This window comes from Brachyistius frenatus, unplaced genomic scaffold (assembly GCF_029030835.1).
Source record: "Brachyistius frenatus isolate BFR_SWC_R1_liver_20210118 unplaced genomic scaffold, ASM2903083v1 Contig_504, whole genome shotgun sequence".
NCBI lineage: Eukaryota > Metazoa > Chordata > Actinopteri > Embiotocidae > Brachyistius > Brachyistius frenatus.
This window is the reverse complement of record NW_027211103.1, coordinates 55,001-79,103: the sequence shown is the minus strand read 5'-3', so window position 1 is coordinate 79,103 and position 24,103 is coordinate 55,001. Positions and strand designations below refer to the sequence as shown.

Sequence of the window (24,103 nt, the reverse complement as noted above, 5' to 3'; positions counted from 1 at the left end):
TGTCTCCCTCTACTGGACTGATTCATGTCTGAATCCACCGCCGTCTGTTACAGGCTCTGAAATCACTGCTCAGTTTTACAGTTGGAAAACAGCTGTCTGTCAATCATCTCAGGACCTCTTCTGTCACTGTCTGATGATGTAATGACATCTGAAACTGAAGGATGATAAATTAATGGACAGCTTAATATAACACTGTTTATAATGAGTTGTGTTCAGTTAGGGCACTGCAGTGGTTAGCATTGTCGCCTCACAGCAAAAAGGTCCCGGGTTCGAATCCGGTCCTGGGCCTTTCTGTGTGGAGTTTGCATGTTCTCCCTGTGCTTGTGTGGGTTCTCTCCGGGTTCTCCGGCTTCCTCCCATCACCCAAAAAACATGCACCTCAGGTTAGATGGCGCCGCGCTAGTGGCAGCCTGTTGCAGCATCTCCCTCCCCAGATGCTACTGTAGCGAAAAAATTTCCCCTCGGGGATTAATAGAGTACAAATAAAATAAAATTAAAAAAAGGATGAGGCTGAACCTCAGCAGCTCTGTTGTGAGTTATGTGTCTTCAACAGTGAATGAAAAACAGATGAATTTCAGCTTCATGTGCTTTCAGACGGGATGAATGATTCCTGTCAGGTCAACAAGTGTTTGTGAATCTACCGTAACAATACCAACATACAGTAACTGATGAATATGACAACATCAGTCATTTCCAACAAATAATCAGTTGATAAGTTAATAAATAAACCCACTGTTTCAGTTCTGGATTATCTGAGGAGAGGACAAACGATTATTTGAAACAGCATAAAATATACTTCATGTTTTGTATCTTTTAATAAGCTCACACTAACCAAACCAACAAACCTGAGGATATAAAACTACAGACTGGTTATAAAACTACAGACTGGATATAAAACACAGACCGGATATACAACTACAGACTGGATATAAAACTACAGACTGGATATAAAACACAGACTGGATATAAAACCACAGACTGGTTATAAAACTACAGACTGGATATAAAACCACAGACTGGATATAAAACTACAGACTGGATATAAAACCACAGACTGGATATAAAACCACAGACTGGTTATAAAACTACAGACTGGATATAAAACTACAGACTGGACATAAAACCACAGACTGGATATAAAACCACAGACTGGATATAAAACTACAGACTGGATATAAAACACAGACCGAATATACAACTACAGACTGGATATACAACTACAGACTGGATATAAAACCACAGACTGGATATAAGACTACAGACTGGATACAAAACTATAGACTGGATATAAAACCACAGACTGGATATAAAACTACAGACTGGATATAAAACACAGACTGGTTATAAAACTACAGACTGGATATAAAACTACAGACTGGATATAAAACCACAGACTGGATATAAAACTACAGACTGGATATAAAACACAGACTGGTTATAAAACTACAGACTGGATATAAAACTACAGACTGGATATAAAACACAGACTGGTTATAAAACACAGACTGGATATAAAACACAGACTGGATATAAAACCACAGACTGGTTATAAAACTACAGACTTTATATGAAACTACAGACTGGATATAACACTACAGACCGGATATGAAACTACAGACCGGATACACAACTACAGACCGGATATACAACTACAGACTGGATATAAAACCACAGACTGGATATAAGACTACAGACTGGATACAAAACTATAGACTGGATATAAAACCACAGACTGGATATAAGACTACAGACTGGATATAAGACTACAGACTGGATATAAAACCACAGACTGGATATAAAACTACAGACTGGATATAAGACTACAGACTGGATATAAAACCACAGACTGGATATAAAACCACAGACTGGTTATAAAACTACAGACTGGATATAAAACCACAGACTGGATATAAAACTACAGACTGGATATAAAACCACAGACTGGATATAAAACCACAGACTTGTTATAAAACTACAGACTAGATATAAAACTACAGACTGGACATAAAACCACAGACTGGATATAAAACCACAGACTGGATATAAAACTACAGACTGGATATAAAACACAGACCGAATATACAACTACAGACTGGATATACAACTACAGACTGGATATAAAACCACAGACTGGATATAAGACTACAGACTGGATACAAAACTATAGACTGGATATAAAACCACAGACTGGATACAAAACTACAGACTGGATATAAAACTACAGACTGGATATAAAACACAGACTGGTTATAAAACTACAGACTGGATATAAAACTACAGACTGAATATAAAACCACAGACTGGATATAAAACTACAGACTGGATATAAAACACAGACTGGTTATAAAACTACAGACTGGATATAAAACTACAGACTGGATATAAAACACAGACTGGTTATAAAACACAGACTGGATATAAAACACAGACTGGATATAAAACCACAGACTGGTTATAAAACTACAGACTTCATATGAAACTACAGACTGGATATAACACTACAGACCGGATATAAAACTACAGACCGGATATACAACTACAGACCGGATATAAAACCACAGACTGGATATAAGACTACAGACTGGATACAAAACTATAGACTGGATATAAAACCACAGACTGGATATAAGACTACAGACTGGATATAAGACTACAGACTGGATATAAAACCACACACTGGATATAAAACCACAGACTGGATATAAAACTACAGACTGGATATAAAACACAGACTGGATATAAAACTACAGACTGGATATAAAACCACAGACTGGTTATAAAACTGCAGACTGGATATAAAACTACAGACTGGACATAAAACCACAGACTGGATATAAAACTACAGACTGGATATAAAACTACAGACTGGATATAAAACACAGACTGGATATAAAACACAGACCGGATATACAACTACAGACCGGATATAAAACCACAGACTGGATATAAGACTACAGACTGGATACAAAACTATAGACTGGATATAAAACCACAGACTGAATACAAAACTACAGACTGGATATAAAACTACAGACTGGATATAAAACACAGACTGGTTATAAAACTACAGACTGGATATAAAACTACAGACTGGATATAAAACCACAGACTGGTTATAAAACTACAGACTGGATATAAAACTACAGACTGGATATAAAACCACAGACTGGATATAAAACTACAGACTGGATATAAAACACAGACTGGATATAAAACTACAGACTGGACATAAAACCACAGACTGGATATGAAACCACAGACCGGATATAAAACACAGACCGGATATAAAACACAGACCGGATATACAACTACAGACTGGATATACAACTACAGACTGGATATAAAACCACAGACTGGATATAAGACTACAGACTGGATACAAAACTATAGACTGGATATAAAACCACAGACTGGATACAAAACTACAGACTGGATATAAAACACAGACTGGTTATAAAACTACAGACTGGATATAAAACTACAGACTGGATATAAAACCACAGACTGGTTATAAAACTACAGACTGGATATAAAACTACAGACTGGATATGAAACTACAGACTGGATAGAAAACAACAGACTGGATGGAAAACTACAGACTGGATAGAAAACCACAGACTGGATATGAAACTACAGACTGGATAGAAAACACAGACTGGATATAAAACTACAGACTGGATATAAAACTACAAACTACAGACTGGATAGAAAACTACAAACCACAGACTGGATAGAAAACTACAGACTGGATATAAAACTACAAACCACAGACTGGATATAAAACTACAAACTACAGACTGGATATAAAACACAGACTGGATATAAAACTACAGACTGGATATAAAACACGGACCAGATATACAACTACAGACTGGTTATAAAACACAGACTGGATATAAACCTACAGACTGGATATAAAACTACAGACTGGATATAAAACTACAAAGTACACACTGGATATAAAACTACAAACCACAGACTGGATATAAAACTACAGACTGGATATAAAACTACAAACTACAGACTGGATATAAAACTACAAACCACAGACTGGATATAAAACTACAGACTGGATATGAAACTACAAACTACAGACTGGATATAAAACTACAAACCACAGACTGGTTATAAAACACAGACTGGATATAAACCTACAGACTGGATATAAAACTACAGACTGGATATAAAACTACAAACTACAGACTGGATATAAAACTACAAACCACAGACTGGATATAAAACTACAGACTGGATATAAAACTACAAACTACAGACTGGATATGAAACTACAAACCACAGACTGGATATAAAACTACAAACTGGATATAAAACTACAAACCACAGACTGGATATAAAACTACAAACTACAGACTGGATATGAAACTACAAACCACAGACTGGATATAAAACTACAAACTGGATATAAAACTACAAACCACAGACTGGATATAAAACTACAGACTGGATATAAAACACAGACCGGATATAAAACTACAAACTACAGACTGGATATAAAACTACAAACTACAGACTGGATATGAAACTACAAACCACAGACTGGATATAAAACTACAAACTGGATATAAAACTACAAACCACAGACTGGATATAAAACTACAGACTGGATATAAAACACAGACCGGATATACAACTACAGACTGGATATACAACTACAGACTGGATATAAAACCACAGACTGGATATAAGACTACAGACTGGATATAAAACCACACACTGGATATAAAACCACAGACTGGATATAAAACTACAGACTGGATATAAAACACAGACTGGATATAAAACTACAGACTGGATATAAAACCACAGACTGGTTATAAAACTGCAGACTGGATATAAAACTACAGACTGGACATAAAACCACAGACTGGATATAAAACTACAGACTGGATATAAAACTACAGACTGGATATAAAACACAGACTGGATATAAAACACAGACCGGATATACAACTACAGACCGGATATACAACTACAGACCGGATATAAAACCACAGACTGAATACAAAACTACAGACTGGATATAAAACTACAGACTGGATATAAAACACAGACTGGTTATAAAACTACAGACTGGATATAAAACTACAGACTGGATATAAAACCACAGACTGGTTATAAAACTACAGACTGGATATAAAACTACAGACTGGATATAAAACACAGACTGGATATAAAACCACAGACTGGTTATAAAACTACAGACTGGATATAAAACTACAGACTGGATATAAAACATACTGGATATAAAATTACAGACTGGATATAAAACTACAGACTGGATATAAAACCACAGACTGGATATAAAACCACAGACTGGATATAAAACTACAGACTGTATGTAAACCACAGACTGTTTATTAAAGAGTTCGTATCTTCAGGTCTATAAAATGGTTCTGATCCAGAAGTGTCTTCAGCTGCAATACCAGCGAGTGCCACTAGAGGTCGTCTCCAAAAAGCCTCCGGCTCCATAGACTCCCATTCAACTTCTCTCATCAAATCCAAAGTGAATAAAATGTGTCCATCAGTTATCTCGGTGTTGTTAGCTAAAGTCACTCCTTCTTATTAGTTTTCTGGAGGTCCATCTGAAAATAATCCCTCATTCATTAGAAAAGAAGATTCAAGAAGACCTGTTTTTGGGGGCGTGTCTGTTTGATTGACAGGCCTGTGGTGCAGTCAGGTTACAGCTATCGGTGGGCGGGACGTAGTATCGTCAGGTTTCCGATCAGATCAGTCAGATCCACCTTAGGCTCCTCCCCCAGCTCGTCCAAATATGGTCACTTCCTGCTCCAAACCGCTCCGAACTATCAAAGATGGTGACGGACAGAATCTGAACTGGAGGATTCATAACGTTCACAAACCAACGATGACATCACTGCTGGATGATGACATCACTGATGGTTGATGATATCACTGATGGTTGATGACATCACTGATGGTAGATGACATCACTGATGGTTGATTGTTGATGACATCACTGATGGTTGATGGTTGATGACATCACTGATGGATGATGGTGGAGTAAAACCCAAAATCATCCAACACTCCTCCTGAGATGATTGTTAAACACCAGTGTGCCGACACTTTGACCGAAGTTCATCCTCCTCCTTCTCTAAAGTCCGAAACGTTAACTGCAGCTGTTCGAGGTGACACTGGATGGCCAGGCTGAGGAGGTGCCATGGTAGTAAAATGTTTGATGACCTCTGACCTCTCCACATGTTGTTTTCTGACCAGGCCATCCTGAAGCGCAGCCTGAAGCACACATGCTCCATCCTGCCTTTAATGAAGCGAGGCCACGCCAACAACCTGGACTTCTTCCTGTCTAGCATCGGAAAAATCTACATGAGCGGGTCAGCGAACGCCTCGCGCTGTCTTCACTGACTGATGTATCCTCTCTCTGAGCAGCTCCTTGTTACTGACATTGTTCTCCATCATGTGTTCAGCATCAATGTGGACGTTAACAGCCTCTGCCCGGCGCTCAGCTACCCGGTGCCGGTCGGTACTCCTCTGATCTCCCCGCTGGTACAGTGGGACCACGGGCAGACCTGGGACATCCCCAAGGCAGAGCACTTCTCTTCTGGCTCTGGAGGGTCCAACTCTGCCGCCATCTACAACATCGGTAAGGGACGAACATGTGTGTGAGACAGCAGCTCTGAATATTTCCTCCGGTGTCGTCCTGAGAACCAGTTTATCTCTGAACCACCGACAGACGTGAACCCCGAGTCTGAGGACCACTATCTGATTGGACACTGCATCGATGGACGTGTCCTCTACCCAGCGACGGGCTACCTGGTGCTGGCCTGGCGTACCCTGGTGAAAAGTCTGGGCGTTGTCATGGAAACCACACCCGTAACCTTCGAGGACGTGACCATCCACCGGGCGACCATCCTGCCAAAGACCGGTGAGACAAGCAGCAGGGGTGAAGTGATGACATCACTTCCTGCTCTGTTTACCTGTTTTTGACTCTCTCCCTCTGGCCCCTCTCTGTCTTCTCTCTGTCCTCTCTCTGTCCTCCCTCTTGCCTCCCTCTGTCCTCCCTCTGGCCCCTCTCTGTCCTCTCTCTGTCCTCTCTCTGACACCTCTCTGTCCTCCCTCTTGCCTCCCTCTGTCCTCTCTCTGACCCCTCTCTGTCCTCCCTCTTGCCTCCCTCTGTCCTCTCTCTGGCCCCTCTCTGTCCTCTGTCTGTCCTCTCTCTGTCCTCCCTCTGGCCCATCTCTGTCCTCTCTCTGGCCCCTCTCTGTCCTCCCTCTCTGTCCTCTCTCTGTCCCCTCTCTGTCCTCTCTCTGTACTCCCTCTGTCCCCTCTCTGTCCCCTCCCAGGCTCAGTCCAGTTGGAGGTGCGCCTCATGCCCGCCACCAACAAGTTTGAGGTGTCTGAGAATGGAAACCTGGCTGTCAGCGGTGAGGACTTTTAACAGGTTTAATGTTTCACAGTTTGGACAAACATGGCTGCTTCTATCTGTCCGAGTCGAGACAGTCTATCCACTGAGGGGACGGAGACCAGGGTTTGATATGGAAACATTATTTTATTTATGCCTTACTTAATAGTTATTAACTAACTGTTAATAAACTAGTTAATGCTTTTTAAGTTCTTAACTAAGGTTAATTAATGTCCTGAGAATAATATTATATTTAAAAATGCATATTGTGATCTTGTTTTCCATATTAAGTAAAATATTGGTAAATTAAAGATTTCAGCCCAGTGGAGAGCAGGTGTAACTGCAGGTACAAAAACTGAACAAGATGTGCACAATTCACCAACTAAGACAGAAATTCCATAAACGATCTACTAAATAAATTATTGTATGACAGGAAACAAGACACCCCAAAGTGCATGTATTTTCTGTTTCATCTCATTTTGTCTGAATTTGTTAAGAAACTTTACCACCTGTTGATTAAACGTTATTTGAAGACTCAGACGACTGACCCGACTGAAGGTTTTTTGACGGAGATGCAGGTGTCATCAGTGTCTGACTTCCTGTCCCACCTGTGATTCTCAGGTAAGGTGAGCCTTCTGGAGGACACAGCTCTCAGTTCCTTCCACAGTCACTTAATTCAGCCAGCTGCCGACGACAGTGACCCCAAAATGAAGCTAAACACCCACGACATCTACAAAGAGCTGCGACTGCGCGGCTACGACTACGGGAAGACCTTCCAGGGCGTCTTGGAGTCCAACAACACAGGTCTGTCCTGGTCACGTGTTTGTGGTGTTTAAAATCCCCTTTCTACATTTTTTGGTGACTTTTTTTTTTTCGTAATAACTGGTTTTATTATAACACAAGAGAAAAGATGCAGTTAAAAGACATGACCACTATATTGTCGACCAAACCTTTGTCGTAGTCTTGCGTTCTATGTGGTTTGTGCTGATGCTCTCCTCTGATTGGCTGTCTCCAGGCGACCGAGGAAAGCTGCAGTGGACAGGAAGCTGGGTGACCTTCCTGGACACCATGCTGCAGATGATTGTGGTCGGGCTGCCGGGTCGTAGTTTGCGTCTGCCCACCAGAATCCGCTCGGTGTGCGTGGACCCGGCGCTGCATCTGCAGAGAATCTGTGAACACGCTGATGACAAACAAGGTGTGTGTTGTTCTCCTCTCATCAGAACCGAGCTTCTCTTCTCTAAACCCTGAACTCACGTTCCTCTGTCCCTCCCACAGCCGTGGATGTCCATGTCAGCCGTTGCCTTGACAACATAGTTGCCGGTGGAGTCCAGATCTGTGGTCTGCACGCCACCGTGGCCCCCCGCCGGCAGCAGCAGCAGAGCCCCCCCACCCTGGAGGAGTTCCTGTTCGTTCCCTACGTGGAGATGGAGTGTCTGGCCACCGACGGGAAGCTCACAGAGCAGCTGAGGCTCTGCAAAGGTACGCTGAGACCCTCATATTATATAGTATGATATAGATAATGCACACCTCTGTTAATATGTAGTTTAAATTCTAATCATGAGAACAGATAGATGACCGTCTCTGGTTTTAGACGTTACTCTGAGATGGATTTTACTGAAGCTGATGAGGAGGCTGTAGAGGGAAGGTTCTCCATGTTTAAACTCTTTCTTATTACAATCAGAGGATGTAAGTGGATGGAGGACGGGTCCAAATCCACTGCTGCTATTTTAACTGCAGATAATCAGAGTGCAGAGTAACATGCATGTTCTGTGGTTCTGTGGTTCTATGGTTCTATGGTTCTGTGGTTCTGTGGTTCTATGGTTCTGTGGTACTTATGCTGCATTCAAATAGAACTCGTGAGTTTGTGGTTACAACACGTGAAGTTGGGAACACTTGCTAGGCAACGGCAACGTGGACGGCGTCCAGAAGCCACGAAGGCTAACAGTTTATCAAGCTAACAGGAAATACAAAGACACCGAGGGAAAAGAAGAGGCCGCTGGGAAGATCAAGAAGTTCCTCAGACGTAGAATATTATCTAAGTTATGAAGACAAACTCTACATGACTAAAACTACAATATATCAGCTGAACATCCAACCAAACATGAACTTCCATGACCTCTGACCTTTCTGTAAACATCAACAAACACATCACAACTGGTGAACTGGAGAATTGTAGAACATTAAGGGTCTGATTTATTAAAGATTTGAGTCTGTAAAATCACATGCAAACTTCACAGCACCTGCAAACTAATGTCCAAGCAGATCTACTGACGACGTGCAGTGAGGATTGTGTCTTTTTAAATTGAACACACGTTGTCCATTCTGCATGTTCGCCTGCATCATATGTAATATTGGGTGTTTCTGCTTGAAGGTGTAAAATACTGAGAAACATGGAAATAGAACAATTTATCACCCGCAACGATATTTACTAAACCTGGAAATAGAAACAGAAGTGATTGTTGTGTATTTTAGTACAACTGAAGGTTTTAATCAGATGAACATCAAGAGACACGGCTGCTCTTATTGTGAAGGAGACACGGCTGCTCTTATTGTGAAGGAGACGCAGGAAACCAGAGAATACGTAGAGAACGAGGTTTTACACCCGTTAAACATTTCTGATGTCAGAGGCAGAAATGATTCAGACATATCGTTTGTCCAGCGTTGACATTTCTGAGTTATTGAATGAACTGAAAGATGATTGACAGCCAACAACAAGGAGGAGCCACAAAATACCAGCAAAGTCAAAACTTCTCCTGACTCAGCATTTTGCTGCCTCTGGGTGGTTCCAGCGTATCTCTGCTTGGATCTCCCTCCAGTCCTGTTATTCAGGTGAGCTGTTACATCCTGAATGAGTCCTGCAGAATTCACAGGTAGCTTCATCTGGTTCACGAGACCTCCAGGAACTCCATGAAACATCAGCTGCTCATCACAGAAAGATCTGGACCTGCTGATCAGTGTCTGTTAGAGGATCTCATCCACCGTCCTCCTCTTTTATTTGACCACGTTTTTTTGTTTTGTCCCTCTTTTTGCCTCCAGGTTTGATCCATAGACTACAGCAGAAGTTGGCCCCTCACGGCGTCCAGCTCTCCGTCCCGGGGCTCCAGGGGGAGTCCGACAGGCCCCTCCCCAGCGATGAGCCCTCTGAGCCGGGCCTGGTGCGGCTGCTGACGCTGCTCTGTGGCCTGGAGCTGAACGGGAACCTGCGCTCTGAGCTGGAGCAGGTGGTGGAGACGGAGCGGGCGTGTCTGCTGCAGGACGGTCTGCTGCGAGGTTTGCTGGACCGGCCGGCCCTCCGACACTGCCTGGACATCGTTCTGGAGAACAGCCCGCCCGGGAAGATCAAAGTCCTGGAGGTAAGACTGAAAACAGAGAAATAAACAGGTCTGATTTCATCCTGAATTATGCTTCAGTCTCAGAATATATTCAAACCTTCCTCGGCTGCGCCTCCTCCCAGGCTCTATCAAACGATGGCCAGCTCGCCTCCCGCGTGGTCCCTCTCCTCAACATCCAGCCCATGCTGCATGTGGACTACACGGCCACAGCGCCCAGCCTGGACCTCCTGACTCCCCACCAGACCGGCCTGGAGGAGCTGGCCGTCACCGCAGCCAGGTGGAACCCCGCGGAGGACCCGGCTCCTGGAGGGGCGGCGTCGGGGGCCGACCTGGTGCTGTGTAACCACGCGTGGGGCCCTCTGAGGACGGACCCCGGGCTGCTGCTGACTAATCTGTCCTCTGCAACCAAACAGCAGGGGTTCGTCCTCCTCCACGTCCTGCTGAAGGGAGAGACCCTCGGGGAGACGGTGGACTTCCTCTGCAGCTCGTCTCAGAGCGGCGGCCAGTCAGGACTTCTCTCACAGGTCAGTGGAATCTGTTCGAATCACCTGCATCTTACAGACATGACACTGATCAGGGCTCAGATAGAAATCACATCGTCTATTCTATTTGATTAAAGAAGTTCAAAGACATCATGATTATTATTTTATTTTCAGTTATCTGATCAGTAACATGCTCCTGCAGATGTTCCTGATATTATTTTGCTTTCCTTCCAGTCTGAGTGGGAGAATCTGTTCTCTGAAGCTTCCCTCAGCCTGGTAGCTGTCAGGAAGTCTTTCTATGGCTCCGCCCTCTTTCTGTGTCGCCGTCGGTCTCCGAGCAAACTGCCCGTTTTCCTGCCTGTGGACACCAGCGACTACAAGTGGGTGGAGAGTCTGAAGGTGGGTCCATGTCCTCAAGATGTGTTTATATCATAACTGATGTATAAAACCTGTAGAGTAGTCCGACCAGTAACCCAAAGAAGAGTTTCTGACTACTTTCTGAATCCAGTGTCTGTTAGGATTTCATCATCTACAGATGTGACATGAGTCATAGCAGGAGTTTACAATAAGAAATGTTGTGTGTGGATTTTTGCAGCAGACGCTGATGTCGGAGTCCTCGGACCAGCCGGTATGGTTGACGGCCTCTCAGGCTCACTGTGGCGTCGTGGGAATGGTCAACTGTCTGCGGCAGGAGCCGGGCGGCAACCGAGTGCGGTAAGACCTGCTCGACCATTTAACAGCATATATATATATATATATATATATATATATATATATATATATATATGTATACATATATATATAAAACGTGTAACAGTTCCACCCTCTAAATGGGTTTTCAGAGATAAATGCTGGATGTATCTTTGGTTAAAGTTTAGTTCACACTCTCAGGTTTGTTCTGTCTGTCCTGGTGTGTGTGATGAGATGTGTGTACTCTAACATCTGTCCTGTCTCTGGTGTCTCTGTCCAGCTGTGTGTTTGTGTCCAACCTGGACGAATCCTCCGCAGCACCAAGCCTGCAGCCGGGCCACGAGTCTGTTGAGTCGGTGCAGGAGAAGGACCTGGTGATGAACGTGTTCAGAGACGGACACTGGGGCGCCTTCAGACACCAGCTCATCACCCACGGTATGAAATACTGTTCTCATGCTGATGGGTCCGAGTTCTGGTGACTGGACTTGGTTTAAGTCCACCCAACGGGATCGATTACACGTCATACAAACTTGTTCCGGGATTTAATGATGAAGTGATGACATTTATACCCAAAAGGTCAATGGTCATCTTCACTGTGACATCATCATGTTTCTACCCATCATATAGGTCCATCACTGAGTCACAGCAGGACAGACTGTGACCATGATACCACATGTGGTCAGACTCTAAGTGTTTAGACATTTTACTTCTACAGCAACATTCAGATTTGAAGAATTGTCTGTTGTCATGGCAACAACTTGCCAAAATCAGATTTAATGTAAAAGTTCTTTCAAAGTCTTCACTACAGGTATGATATGAGTCTGGACAGGCGTGGAGGGAGACTGACAGCTGACACATTTTTCAGTGTGAAGATTCAGATGCAGTTATGTCAACCATCACTTTTATCCAAATGTGTGTAGAGGACAGGATGATGCAGCAGGATCTGTTGGTGAGATGCTGAGATGCAGTTGAACCTCTTGTATTTAAGGCTGTTTTCCAGCACCGGACCATTTTGCTGTTTGTCCTGGGAAACTCCTGTAATTTACATGGCCCTTAAACTTTATATAGATAATCCTCAGGTACAAATCCATAATTTTTTTAATGTTTGTCTGATGTTTGTCTATGAAAGACAGTCTAGACACACAATTTTAACCTGAAAGTCACACAACACACAACCTGTATCTACGCTGCGAAGGCAGAACACTGGTTTGTTCCTCAGACGGAGGACGATCTCAGGATCACTTTGCAGAAAATAACTGTTGATGCAGAATGTTTGGGACTCACTCTTCCTCTGTTTTGTTTGGGACTCACTCTTCCTCTGTTTTGTTTGGGACTCACTCTTCCTCTGTTTTGTTTGGGACTCACTCTTCCTCTGTTTTGTTTGGGACTCACTCTTCCTCTGTTTTGTTTGGGACTCACTCTTCCTCTGTTTTTTGTGTTTGTGGTGATCAGATCTGAATGAGGAGCTCACTGAGGCCGCCTACGTCAACGTGCTGACCCGAGGTGACCTGTCGTCTCTGCGCTGGATCGCGTCCCCCCTCCGACACTTCGTGTCCAGAGACGCCAACGTGCAGCTGTGCAGCGTTTACTACAGCTCACTGAACTTCAGAGACATCATGCTCGCTACGGGGAAACTCCCTCCAGACGCCATCCCAGGTAGAGAGAGGAGAGGACACACCACCTCACACAACCTCACACCACCTCTCACACAACCTCACACACTACCTCACAACCTCACACACAACCTCACACAACCTCACACACACACCACCTCACACAACCTCACCACCTCTCACACAACCTCACACACAACCTCACATACAACCTCACACACAACCTCACATACAACCTCACACACAACCTCACACAACCTCACCACCTCACACCACCTCTCACACAACCTCACACACTACCTAACAACCTCGCACACAACCTCACACACAACCCAACACACCACCTCACGCACAACCTCACACCACTTCACACAACCTCACGCACAACCTCACACACAACCTCACATACAACCTCACACAACCTCACACATACAACCTCACACACAACCTCACACAACCTCACCACCTCACACCACCTCTCACACAACCTCACACACTACCGCACAACCTCACACAACCTCACGCACAACCTCACACACAACCTCACACAACCTCACACACAACCTCACACAACTTCACCACCTCACACCACCTCTCACACAACCTCACACACTACCTCACAACCTCACACACAACCCCACACACCACCTCACGCACAACCTCACACCACCTCACACAACCTCATGCACAACCTCACACACCACCTCATACACCTCACACAACCTCACACACAACCTCAACACCTCACACCACCTCTCACACACAACCTCACACACAACCTCACACCACCTCACACACAACCTCACACAACCTCACACAACCTCACACCACCTCACCACCTCACACCACCTCACCACCTCACACCACCTCTCACACACAACCTCACAAACATCACACCACCTCACACAACCTCACACACTACCTCAGACAACCTCACACACATCACACCAACTCACACAACCTCACACACAACCTCACACAACCTCACACAACCTCACACACCTCACACACCACCTCACACAACCTCACGCACAACCTCATACAACCTCACCACCTCACACCACCTCTCACACACAACCTCACACAACCTCACACAACCTCACATACAACCTCACACACAACCTCACACACAACCTCACACAACCTCACACAACCTCACACCACCTCACACAACCTCATACACAACCTCACACACATCACACCACCTCACACAACCTCACACACTACCTCACACCACCTCTCGCACAACCTCACACACAACCTCATACCACCTCACACAACCACACACAACCTCACACCACCTCTCGCACAACCTCACACACAACCTCACACCACCTCTCGCACAACCTCATACCACCTCACACACAACCTCACAGAACCTCACAACACCTCACACACAACCTCACACAACCTCACACACAACCTCACACCACCTCACACAACCTCATACACAACCTCACACACATCACACCACCTCACACAACCTCACACACTACCTCACACCACCTCACACACCTCACACCACCTCTCGCACAACCTCACACACAACCTCACACCACCTCACACAACCACACACAACCTCACACCACCTCTCGCACAACCTCACACACAACCTCACACCACCTCACACACAACCACACACAATCTCATACACAACCTCACACAACCTCACACCACCTCTCGCACAACCTCACAGAACCTCACACCACCTCACACACAACCACACACAACCTCACACAACCTCACACCACCTCTCGCACAACCTCACACACAGCCTCCCACACAACCTCACACCACCTCACACACAACCTCATACCACCTCACACACAACCTCATACCACCTCACACACAACCTCATACCACCTCATACCACCTCACACACAACCTCACACCACCTCACACACAACGTCACACAACCTCACACTACCTCACAACCTCACACCACAGAGTGTGTGTCACAGTTAACTTTAACTCCTCCTGTTCCTCCTGCTGTGTGTAGGGGACCAGGCTCTGCAGCAGTGCATGCTGGGTATGGAGTTTTCTGGCCGTGACCCCAGCGGGCGGCGTGTGATGGGCCTGCTGCCGGCTAAAGGCCTCGCGACCACTGTGGATGCTGACAGACGGTTTCTCTGGGACGTTCCCATTGGCTGGTTAGTGTCACGCTCACAGATAGATGTGTGTGTGTGTGTGGGGGGGGGTAGCACTGAGTCTGAATCTGAATGGAGAGCAATCATACTGACCAAAGAGAAGATAGATGATGTTCTTTCTTTCTTTCTTTCTTTCTTTCTTTCTTTCTTTCTTTCTTTCTTTCTTTCTTTCTTTCTTTCTTTCTTTCTTTCTTTCTTTCTTTCTTTCTTTCTTTCTTTCCTCTCCTCTCCTCTCCTCCCTCCTTTCTATATATTCATTTCAGGACCCTGGAGCAGGCGGCGTCGGTCCCGGTGGTCTACGCCACGGCCTACTACTCTCTGGTGGTGCGCGGCCGACTCCGCCCCGGAGAGACTGTCCTCGTCCACTCAGGGTCTGGCGGGGTCGGACAGGCCGCCATCGCCATCGCACTCAGCAGGAAGTGCCGAGTGTTCACGACAGTCGGTTCGTACTTAACATTTTTCTCTTACTTATAGATTTATGAAGTCCTCATCATGATGTAGCATTAAATAAGTATTATAAGTTACTGACGGTATCTCTAAAGGCTGTAAAAGTCTCTGTGACCGTCAGTTTACTGTGTGTGGGTGTCTCCAGGTTCAGCAGAGAAGCGGGCCTACCTGCAGGAGAGGTTCCCTCAGCTATCTGCAGAGTCCTTTTCAAACTCCAGAGACACTTCGTTTGAGCAGCATGTTCTGCTCCACACAGAGGGCAAAGGTCAGATGCTTCCTCTTCGAGCGGTGTCCATCACATCCTTTATATTCTCTACAATAAGAGACATATTTCAAACATACAGTACGTGTATTTGTTCCAGGGGTGGACGTGGTGCTGAACTCTCTGGCTGAGGAGAAGCTGCAGGCGAGTATTCGCTGCCTCGCCCGACACGGACGGTTCCTGGAGATCGGAAAATATGACCTGTCCAACAATTCCCCTCTGGGTCAGTAGGAGGCGCCACACTCACTCTCTCTGTCACAGTACAAGTGTCAGTTACTCTTTCAGTTTCAGAAAGATCCTTACAAATACAGAGAAGTAATTACATCATCTTCTAAATATCAGAAGTTGTCTGAATGTTTTGTTCACTGTTATCTCCTGATGATACATCAGAGCCTTCAAATGTTTCAGCAGGAGTTATTACTGCTAATTTAATTTCTGATCAAGCCACATGAGCTCTAACTTTGTGATATTTTACATAAAATAATTTTGTAAATAACTAATTTGTCTGAATTCACTTCACACTGATTTGAGTTGATAAATTAAATGTAGTCACGGAAGAGGAGGATCGCCCCCCAGTGGGGAGTAGAGGAAGTGTGGAGTGAGACAAGGCTGAGGGACACCAGTGTCCTCTGGTGTTAGTAAATGGATGTTTATAGTTGGTTATAGTTTGAGTAGATGGAGCTGCAGCAGGTATGAAACACTGACATTAATGTCAAACAAATCCTCCATAAGTCACATCAAAACATACGATACACATATTTTTTAGATTTAATGTAACTTAATTACCATGTATATATTCATCTCTTATGTTGATGATTTTTTTTTTATAAATTACACTGTGATTTTTACACATGCTGAAGGTCACTGAAGAAGCCTCTGCATTAACATCTTTATTAATTACTATTGTTTGTATTTTTTGATAAAAAAAAATATGAAACACGTCATCATAGTTATTGTTGAGCTTTTCTTTCATTGTAAATAAATTTAAACAGATGTTTTATCATTGTGTTGGTGAGCATCATCTGTTACTTTCTTCTGTGTTCAGTAATACAGCTAAAATAAAGAGCCGTTTTCCAGCTGACTCAGCAGATGACTGTCGCCCCCTGCAGGCTGCAGCCGTCGTCGCTTCTGAATTGCTGAACGTGTTCTGGTTCTGTCTGCAGGCATGGCTGTGTTCCTGAAGAACGTGGCGTTCCACGGCATCCTGCTGGATGCTCTCTTTGAAGAGGGAAACCGGGAGTGGGAGGAAGTGTCCCAGCTGTTGAAGGAGGGTATCATGGGAGGTGTAGTTCAGCCTCTGAGGACCACAGTGTTCGAGAGCGAGCAGGTGGAGCAAGCCTTCCGATACATGGCTCAGGGCAAGCACATAGGCAAGGTGCTGGTGCAGGTGAGCGTGACCTCTGACCTTCAGCCTGTGGTGTCAGTCTGAGGGATGATTGGAGGAGAGAAAGTCCACCCTCTCATAACTGTCCTCTGTCCTCAGGTCCGCTGTGAGGAAATAGGAGCAGCCGTCCATCCCGCCTCTTCTCTGTCCCTCCCAGCCGTCAGTCGAACCTTCTGCCTCTCGTCCCGCTCCTACATCATCACCGGGGGTCTGGGGGGGTTCGGGCTGGAGCTTGCTCAGTGGCTGGTGGAGAGAGGAGCCCAAAAACTGGTGCTGACGTCCAGATCGGGCATCAGGAACGGTGAGCCACGACGACGCGGCGCTGCTCACTTATCAACAACCATGATGGGAAAATTAACTGTTGACGTCATGTGATGAAACTCTGGAGGTCAAATTCATACAAGTCTTCATATTTTATCTGTCAGAGTTGTGTGAGTGTGAAGATACATTTTTGACAGTCCTCTTTTTTTTGAGATTTTGAGGCAAAATTAATAGAAGAGAAGCTTCAGCAGTGTAACGGAGCTGCAGAGGAATGTCAAAATATCAACAAAATATTTCGACATATTTTGTAAAAAACAGAAAATGAGCACACAGTGTTAAACAGGGCGATCAGTCGATATGAATTTTGCATTTCTTACCAGAGTTACTGATGAAAAGGAGGTGAAAATGAGCCATACTCTGCTCCTGCTGTTGCTGGAGACCGGTACCCGGCGTCGAACCCTCAACTCACTGGAGTGTCTGCAGAGAATAACGAACTAACATGTGACTCACACTCGTCTCTGTGGAAGTTTTAATGTCCAGGATGTCGGACAGCTGCATGATTACAGAGTTGAGGTTGTTTGTGCATCGATGGGATTCAACGTATCCATTTCAACCTGGAACGTTTGGGCTGATTTGAGTGCGTCCATGTTTGTTTCGTTTTCCAGTAGTCAGGACAGATGACAGATTATGTCACAGATGTAGGTGGTTGGATCTGGTTCTGGCAACACGCGGCACATATTCACACTTTTGTAATATATATATATGTGTATATATACATGTATATACAGTGCATCCGGAAAGTATTACATAAGTATTCACAGCCTTTGCCATTACACTCAAAATTGAGCTCAGCTGCTTCCTGTTTCCACTGATCATCCTTCAGATGTTTCTACAACTTGATTGGAGTCCACCTGGTAAATTCAGTTGATTGGACATGATTTGGAAAGACACACACCGTCTATATAAGGTCCCACAGTTGACATGTCAGAGCACAAACCAAGACATGAAGTCCAAAGAATCATCTGTAGACCTCTGAGACCGGATTGTATCGAGGCTCAGATCTGGGGAAGAGTACAGAAACATTTCTGCAGCATTGAAGATCCCAATGAGCACAATGACCTCCATCATCTGTAAATGGAAGAAGTTTGAACCACCAGGACTCTTCCTAAAGTCGGCCGCCCGGCCAAACTGAGCGATCGGGGGAGAAGGGCCTCAGTCAGGGAGGTGACCAAGAACCCGATGGTCACTCTGACAGAGCTCCAACGTTGCTCTGTGAAGAGAGGAGAACCTTCCAGAAGGACAACCATCTCTGCAGCACTCCACCAAGCAGGCCTGTATGGTAGAGTGGACGGACGGAAGACACTCCTCAGTAAAAGGCTCATGACAGCCCACCTGGAGTTTACCAAAAGGAACCTGAAGGACTGTCAGACCATGAGAAACTAAATTCTCTGGTCTGATGAAACAAAGATTGAACTCTTTGGCCTGAATGCCAAGCGTCATGTTTGGAGGAAACCAGGCACCGCTCATCACCTGACCAATACCATCTCTACAGTGAAGCATGGTGGTGGCAGCATCATGCTGTGGGGATGTTTTTCAGCGGCAGGAACTGGGAGACTAGTCAGGATGGAGGGAAAGATGAATGCAGCAATGTACAGAGACATCCTTGATGAAAACCTTCTCCAGAGCGCTCTGGACCTCAGACTGGGGCGAAGGTTCATCTTCCAACAGGACAACGACCCGAAGCACACAGCCAAGATAACAAAGGAGTGTCTTCGGGACAACTCTGTGAATGTCTTTGAGAGGCCCAGCCAGAGCCCAGACTTGAACCCGATTGAACATCTCTGGAGAGATCTGGAGATGTCTGAGCACCGACGCTCCCCATCCAACCTGATGGAGCTTCAGAGGTCCTGCAAAGAAGAATGGGAGAAACTGCCCAAGAATAGGAGACAAGCTTGTAGCATCGTACTCAAAAAGACTTGAGGCTGTAATTTCTGCCAAACGTGCTTCAACAAAGTATTGCGCAAAGGCTGTGAATACTTATGTACGTGTTATATTTTCGTTCTTTATTTTTAATAGATTTGCAAAAATTTCTAAAAAATGTATTTCACATTGTCATTATGGGATATTGTGTGTAGAATTTTGAGGAAAAAAATGAATTTAATCCATTTTGGAATAAATCTGTAATATAACAAAATGTGGAAAAAGTGAAGCGCTGTGAATACTTTCCGGATGCACTGTATATATGTGTATATATATGTATATGTATATGTATATAAATATATATGTATGTATACTAACATCAGAACATCACAATCACAAAGTCATCATGACAAACTTTGAGGGATCATTAAAACTTTCCAAAAAAGTTTCTGCAGAGATGTTAGAGAAGACCTTCAAAATAAAATCAACTGGTGCTCCTGATTATTTTTTTAATTAGTCAGTTTTGAATACAGCATCGTTGAACAGTCTGACGCAACTCTACGTGTCATCACAGACATTTTAAAAATGTCACGTTAAGGCCTTTATGTTTTTTTGTTTCCATGTGAATATGGCAATTGATGTCATTCGATGACTTTTACTCTGTAACCTCAACTTCTCTTTGACTCTGCCTTTTTTTCCACCATCAAACTCTTTTCACCTGCAGTCATAACAGATACTAACGTTAATATATTAAAGTTCCTCTCGTCTTACTGATTATAAACCTTCTAAAAATTCATCTGTGCTTGTTAAATTTTTAAAAAAAAATTGAAGTTTTTGCAAGACAAAGTTTCACAACAAGCTGTCAGCTGTATGATACGGGAAGCCCCACCCCCAGGTTGACAGAATTGGTTGTTTAGGTCTGTGATGTATGAAACCCGGTATGTCTTAAAGTTTCTGAGACTCTCAGACTGTCGGTTCATAAAACACAAACATTGAATCATGATTCTGATTATTTGAATCCTGACAAATCTTTAGCATAACAACAACACATCAATGTAAACAAAACCTTTAAAATTATACATATTACAAATCTGAACTTTTGAATCACGACTCATAAACTCTGGTTTGTTTTATTTCGTGACTGTTTCCAGGTTACCAGGCAAAGCGTGTGCGCGAGTGGCAGAATCAGGAAGTGGAGGTGTTGGTGTCGACCAGTGATGTCAGCACGCTGGAGGGAGCGCAGCACCTGGTGGCTGAGGCCGGTGCGCTGGGCCCAGTGGGCGGAGTCTTCCACCTCGCTATGGTAACAAACCTGCTGTTTCCTGAGTCAGATGTTCTTTATTTTTAGCCAATGATGTTCCTGGTCCTCAGAGGATGAAGCATCTCTACTCGCTTATTTTATATTATATATAAATATTATTTTTTTATATATATATAAAATAAGTATTTTTCCAATACTTTGGTTTATGAATATTCCTGAATAATTACTAACATCTCCATCAGCCTCAACTGTAATTAGTATTGGCTTTCTGCTAATTAGCAGGTGTTAGCTTGCTGGTTAACATTTAAACCGTTTGTTAGCATCATTGTTAGCATGCTAACATTAGTATTTAAGTACAAAGCTGCTTGCATGGTTGCAGATTGTACTTCCTGTTTACTGGTTGAATATCTGTAAATGTGGTTACTTTCATATTTATTTTATAATTCTTTCAGCCTGAAGTTTGTTCTTCTTCATGATTTAAACTTCACGTTTCCAGAAGTATTTACGATGTTTCTGCACTGAAGGTTTTTCTGCGTCATGATAACACTTCATCAGTATGTTGGTGATGTCATCATCAGGTGTTGAAGGATGGCATGTTGGAGAACTTAACGCCGCAGCTCTTCCTGGATGTGAACAAACCTAAATATGAGGGCACCATAAACCTAGACAGGTAGGCCACACCCCCTGACTCCGCCTCCTCTTTAAACTGTTACCTGCTCTGACCTCTGACTTGTCTGGATTTTTACGCACTGTTTTTTGTTTCCTCTCCAGAGTAACCAGAAAGTTGTGTCCGGACCTCAGTTACTTCGTGGCCTTCTCCTCCGTCAGCTGCGGCCGCGGCAATGCCGGCCAGAGTAACTACGGTTACGCCAACTCAGCAATGGAGCGCGTATGTGAGAAGCGCCGCCACGACGGTCTGCCCGGCCTGGCCGTCCAATGGGGGGCCATCGGCGATGTGGGCGTGGTGCTGGAGACGATGGGCGGGAACAACGCGGTGATCGGCGGCACCCTGCCGCAGCGCATCACTTCCTGTCTGGAGGTGCTCGACCGCTTCCTGTGCAGACAGACGGCGGTGATGTCCAGCTTTGTGCTGGCAGAGAGGACGGTGGTGAAGAGTGAGAAGGGAGGACAGAGAGACCTGGTGGAGGCTGTAGCCCACATACTAGGTAGGATGATGAAGATGATGATGATGAGGAGGATGATGATGATGAGGAGGATGATGATGATGATGAGATGAAGGTGGAACTGTTCAGGACATCACAGCTGATCAACAGTGTTGTCTGTCTGTCCATCATCTCCTGCAGAGCTGTCCAATAACAAGCTGCTCTTATAGGAAGATAAAACTCACTGAATGATGTTAATATTTACTGCTGCATGGAATCACCTCTTCTTTCACTTTAATTAATCATTATGATCAGTTCCAGTCAATAGCCACTACTAATATTTATTCATAAACACCTGTCAATCTTTTTATGTCTCTAAATCTTGCAGAGACATTTTTCTTGTCAGTGTAGTGCGTTTGTGAGTTCGTCTGTTTGTAGTACAGCATCATATTTTTCACCAAATATCTGGATATCAATATTGTAGAGATGAAAACTGGTGCTTTCACAAAATATTTAAAGTGACGTCAATGAAGATTTTTGATAAATAATTGTGGATGTAATGACTGAAATATATAATAAAACGGGTTTGATAATTACATCAATGACATCACTTTGCTGTAGTGAAGCCTTTTAAATCTACAGATTATATCACAAGACCATATCTATTCTCATATGGTGATATCATATAATATGGTTATATTAACCAGCCAGAGTGAATGTAACTGACACACACACACACACACACACACACACACACACACACACACACACACACACACACACACACACACAAGGTTTGTCCCGCATCCCTGTATTATCCTGTTGCCTAGGTTACCCAGGGCCACAGATCATCTATGATTCAGTGTCTGAGGAACAGAGTCGATTTCAGGCAGAGTTTTATGGACAGAGTGGATTCTTCTTGATGAGTCTCCGTCCTCTTCATCCTCTTCATCCTCAGGTGTGCGGGATGTGAGCAGTCTGAACGCTGACGCCTCATTGGCTGACCTGGGACTGGACTCTCTGATGGGTGTGGAGGTCCGCCAGACTCTGGAGCGAGACTATGACATCGTCATGGTGATGAGGGAGATCCGTCAGCTGACCATCAACAAGCTGCGAGAGCTGGCCAATAGCAAGCCAGAAGGATCAGACGGTATGACTGAGAGCAATAATAATAATAATAAACATAAACAGACACACGACAGTAAATAAATAAAGAATAAGAATAATAAAGTATAATTATCTATCTACAGAGTCCTGAGTCCATTTAGAGAGAAAAAACACCTCAGTCTTCTGTTGCTGCACATAAGCCCAGAATAAAGAGTAGACGGTGTTCCTGTCCCTCCAGACTCCCCCCAGGCGGCAGCGAGGAAGGAAGGCCTCCGCTCTGTGCTGCAGTCCGATCTGACCCAGCTGCTGGTCAACCCCAGCGCTCCCACGCTGACGCTGCTCAACCAGGTCCAGAGCCAGGAGAGGCCGCTGTTCCTGGTCCACCCCATCGAGGGCTCCATCGCTGCCTTCAAGACTCTGGCCTCCAAGCTGAGCGTGCCTTGTTATGGGCTGCAGTGCACCAAAGGTAGTCACACTCACACATGTTCAGAGTCACCAGAGAGCACTCCAAAACACCTCACTATTTACTACATTAACCAGTCCCAGGAGTCGCAATGATTAACGCAGAGCTTACAATTTTTTATTTTTTTAAATTCCCACAAAAACACCGTCATCAGAATCTGAGCTGAAAGTATTAAAACATAAAGAAAATCTTTTCTAACAAAACTCTCTTCATCAACAACAATAACTCATTTAAT

At 44.3% G+C, this 24,103-nt stretch overlaps 1 protein-coding gene across 2 annotated transcripts in view; it reads left to right on the top strand.

The window, feature by feature from the left end:
• Window positions 1–24,103, top strand: part of fasn (fatty acid synthase) — a 48,425-nt gene that overhangs the window by 19,464 nt on the left and 4,858 nt on the right. Inside the window, exons 14-37 of one of the 2 annotated variants that reach the window (XM_069687915.1) lie at window positions 6,253–6,368; window positions 6,462–6,637; window positions 6,728–6,919; window positions 7,338–7,418; window positions 8,018–8,200; window positions 8,412–8,591; window positions 8,672–8,875; window positions 10,433–10,749; window positions 10,851–11,252; window positions 11,445–11,609; window positions 11,809–11,924; window positions 12,181–12,335; window positions 13,353–13,556; window positions 15,513–15,663; window positions 15,924–16,102; window positions 16,253–16,372; window positions 16,470–16,592; window positions 17,533–17,756; window positions 17,853–18,054; window positions 21,086–21,237; window positions 21,774–21,865; window positions 21,967–22,361; window positions 23,257–23,448; window positions 23,644–23,871. In XM_069687915.1, coding sequence (XP_069544016.1) covers window positions 6,253–6,368; window positions 6,462–6,637; window positions 6,728–6,919; window positions 7,338–7,418; window positions 8,018–8,200; window positions 8,412–8,591; window positions 8,672–8,875; window positions 10,433–10,749; window positions 10,851–11,252; window positions 11,445–11,609; window positions 11,809–11,924; window positions 12,181–12,335; window positions 13,353–13,556; window positions 15,513–15,663; window positions 15,924–16,102; window positions 16,253–16,372; window positions 16,470–16,592; window positions 17,533–17,756; window positions 17,853–18,054; window positions 21,086–21,237; window positions 21,774–21,865; window positions 21,967–22,361; window positions 23,257–23,448; window positions 23,644–23,871 — 4,549 coding nt within the window. Of the gene's footprint in view, window positions 1–6,252; window positions 6,369–6,461; window positions 6,638–6,727; window positions 6,920–7,337; window positions 7,419–8,017; window positions 8,201–8,411; window positions 8,592–8,671; window positions 8,876–10,432; window positions 10,750–10,850; window positions 11,253–11,444; window positions 11,610–11,805; window positions 11,925–12,180; window positions 12,336–13,352; window positions 13,557–15,512; window positions 15,664–15,923; window positions 16,103–16,252; window positions 16,373–16,469; window positions 16,593–17,532; window positions 17,757–17,852; window positions 18,055–21,085; window positions 21,238–21,773; window positions 21,866–21,966; window positions 22,362–23,256; window positions 23,449–23,643; window positions 23,872–24,103 lie in introns of both variants that reach the window. The other variant, XM_069687914.1, reaches the window with a different exon arrangement.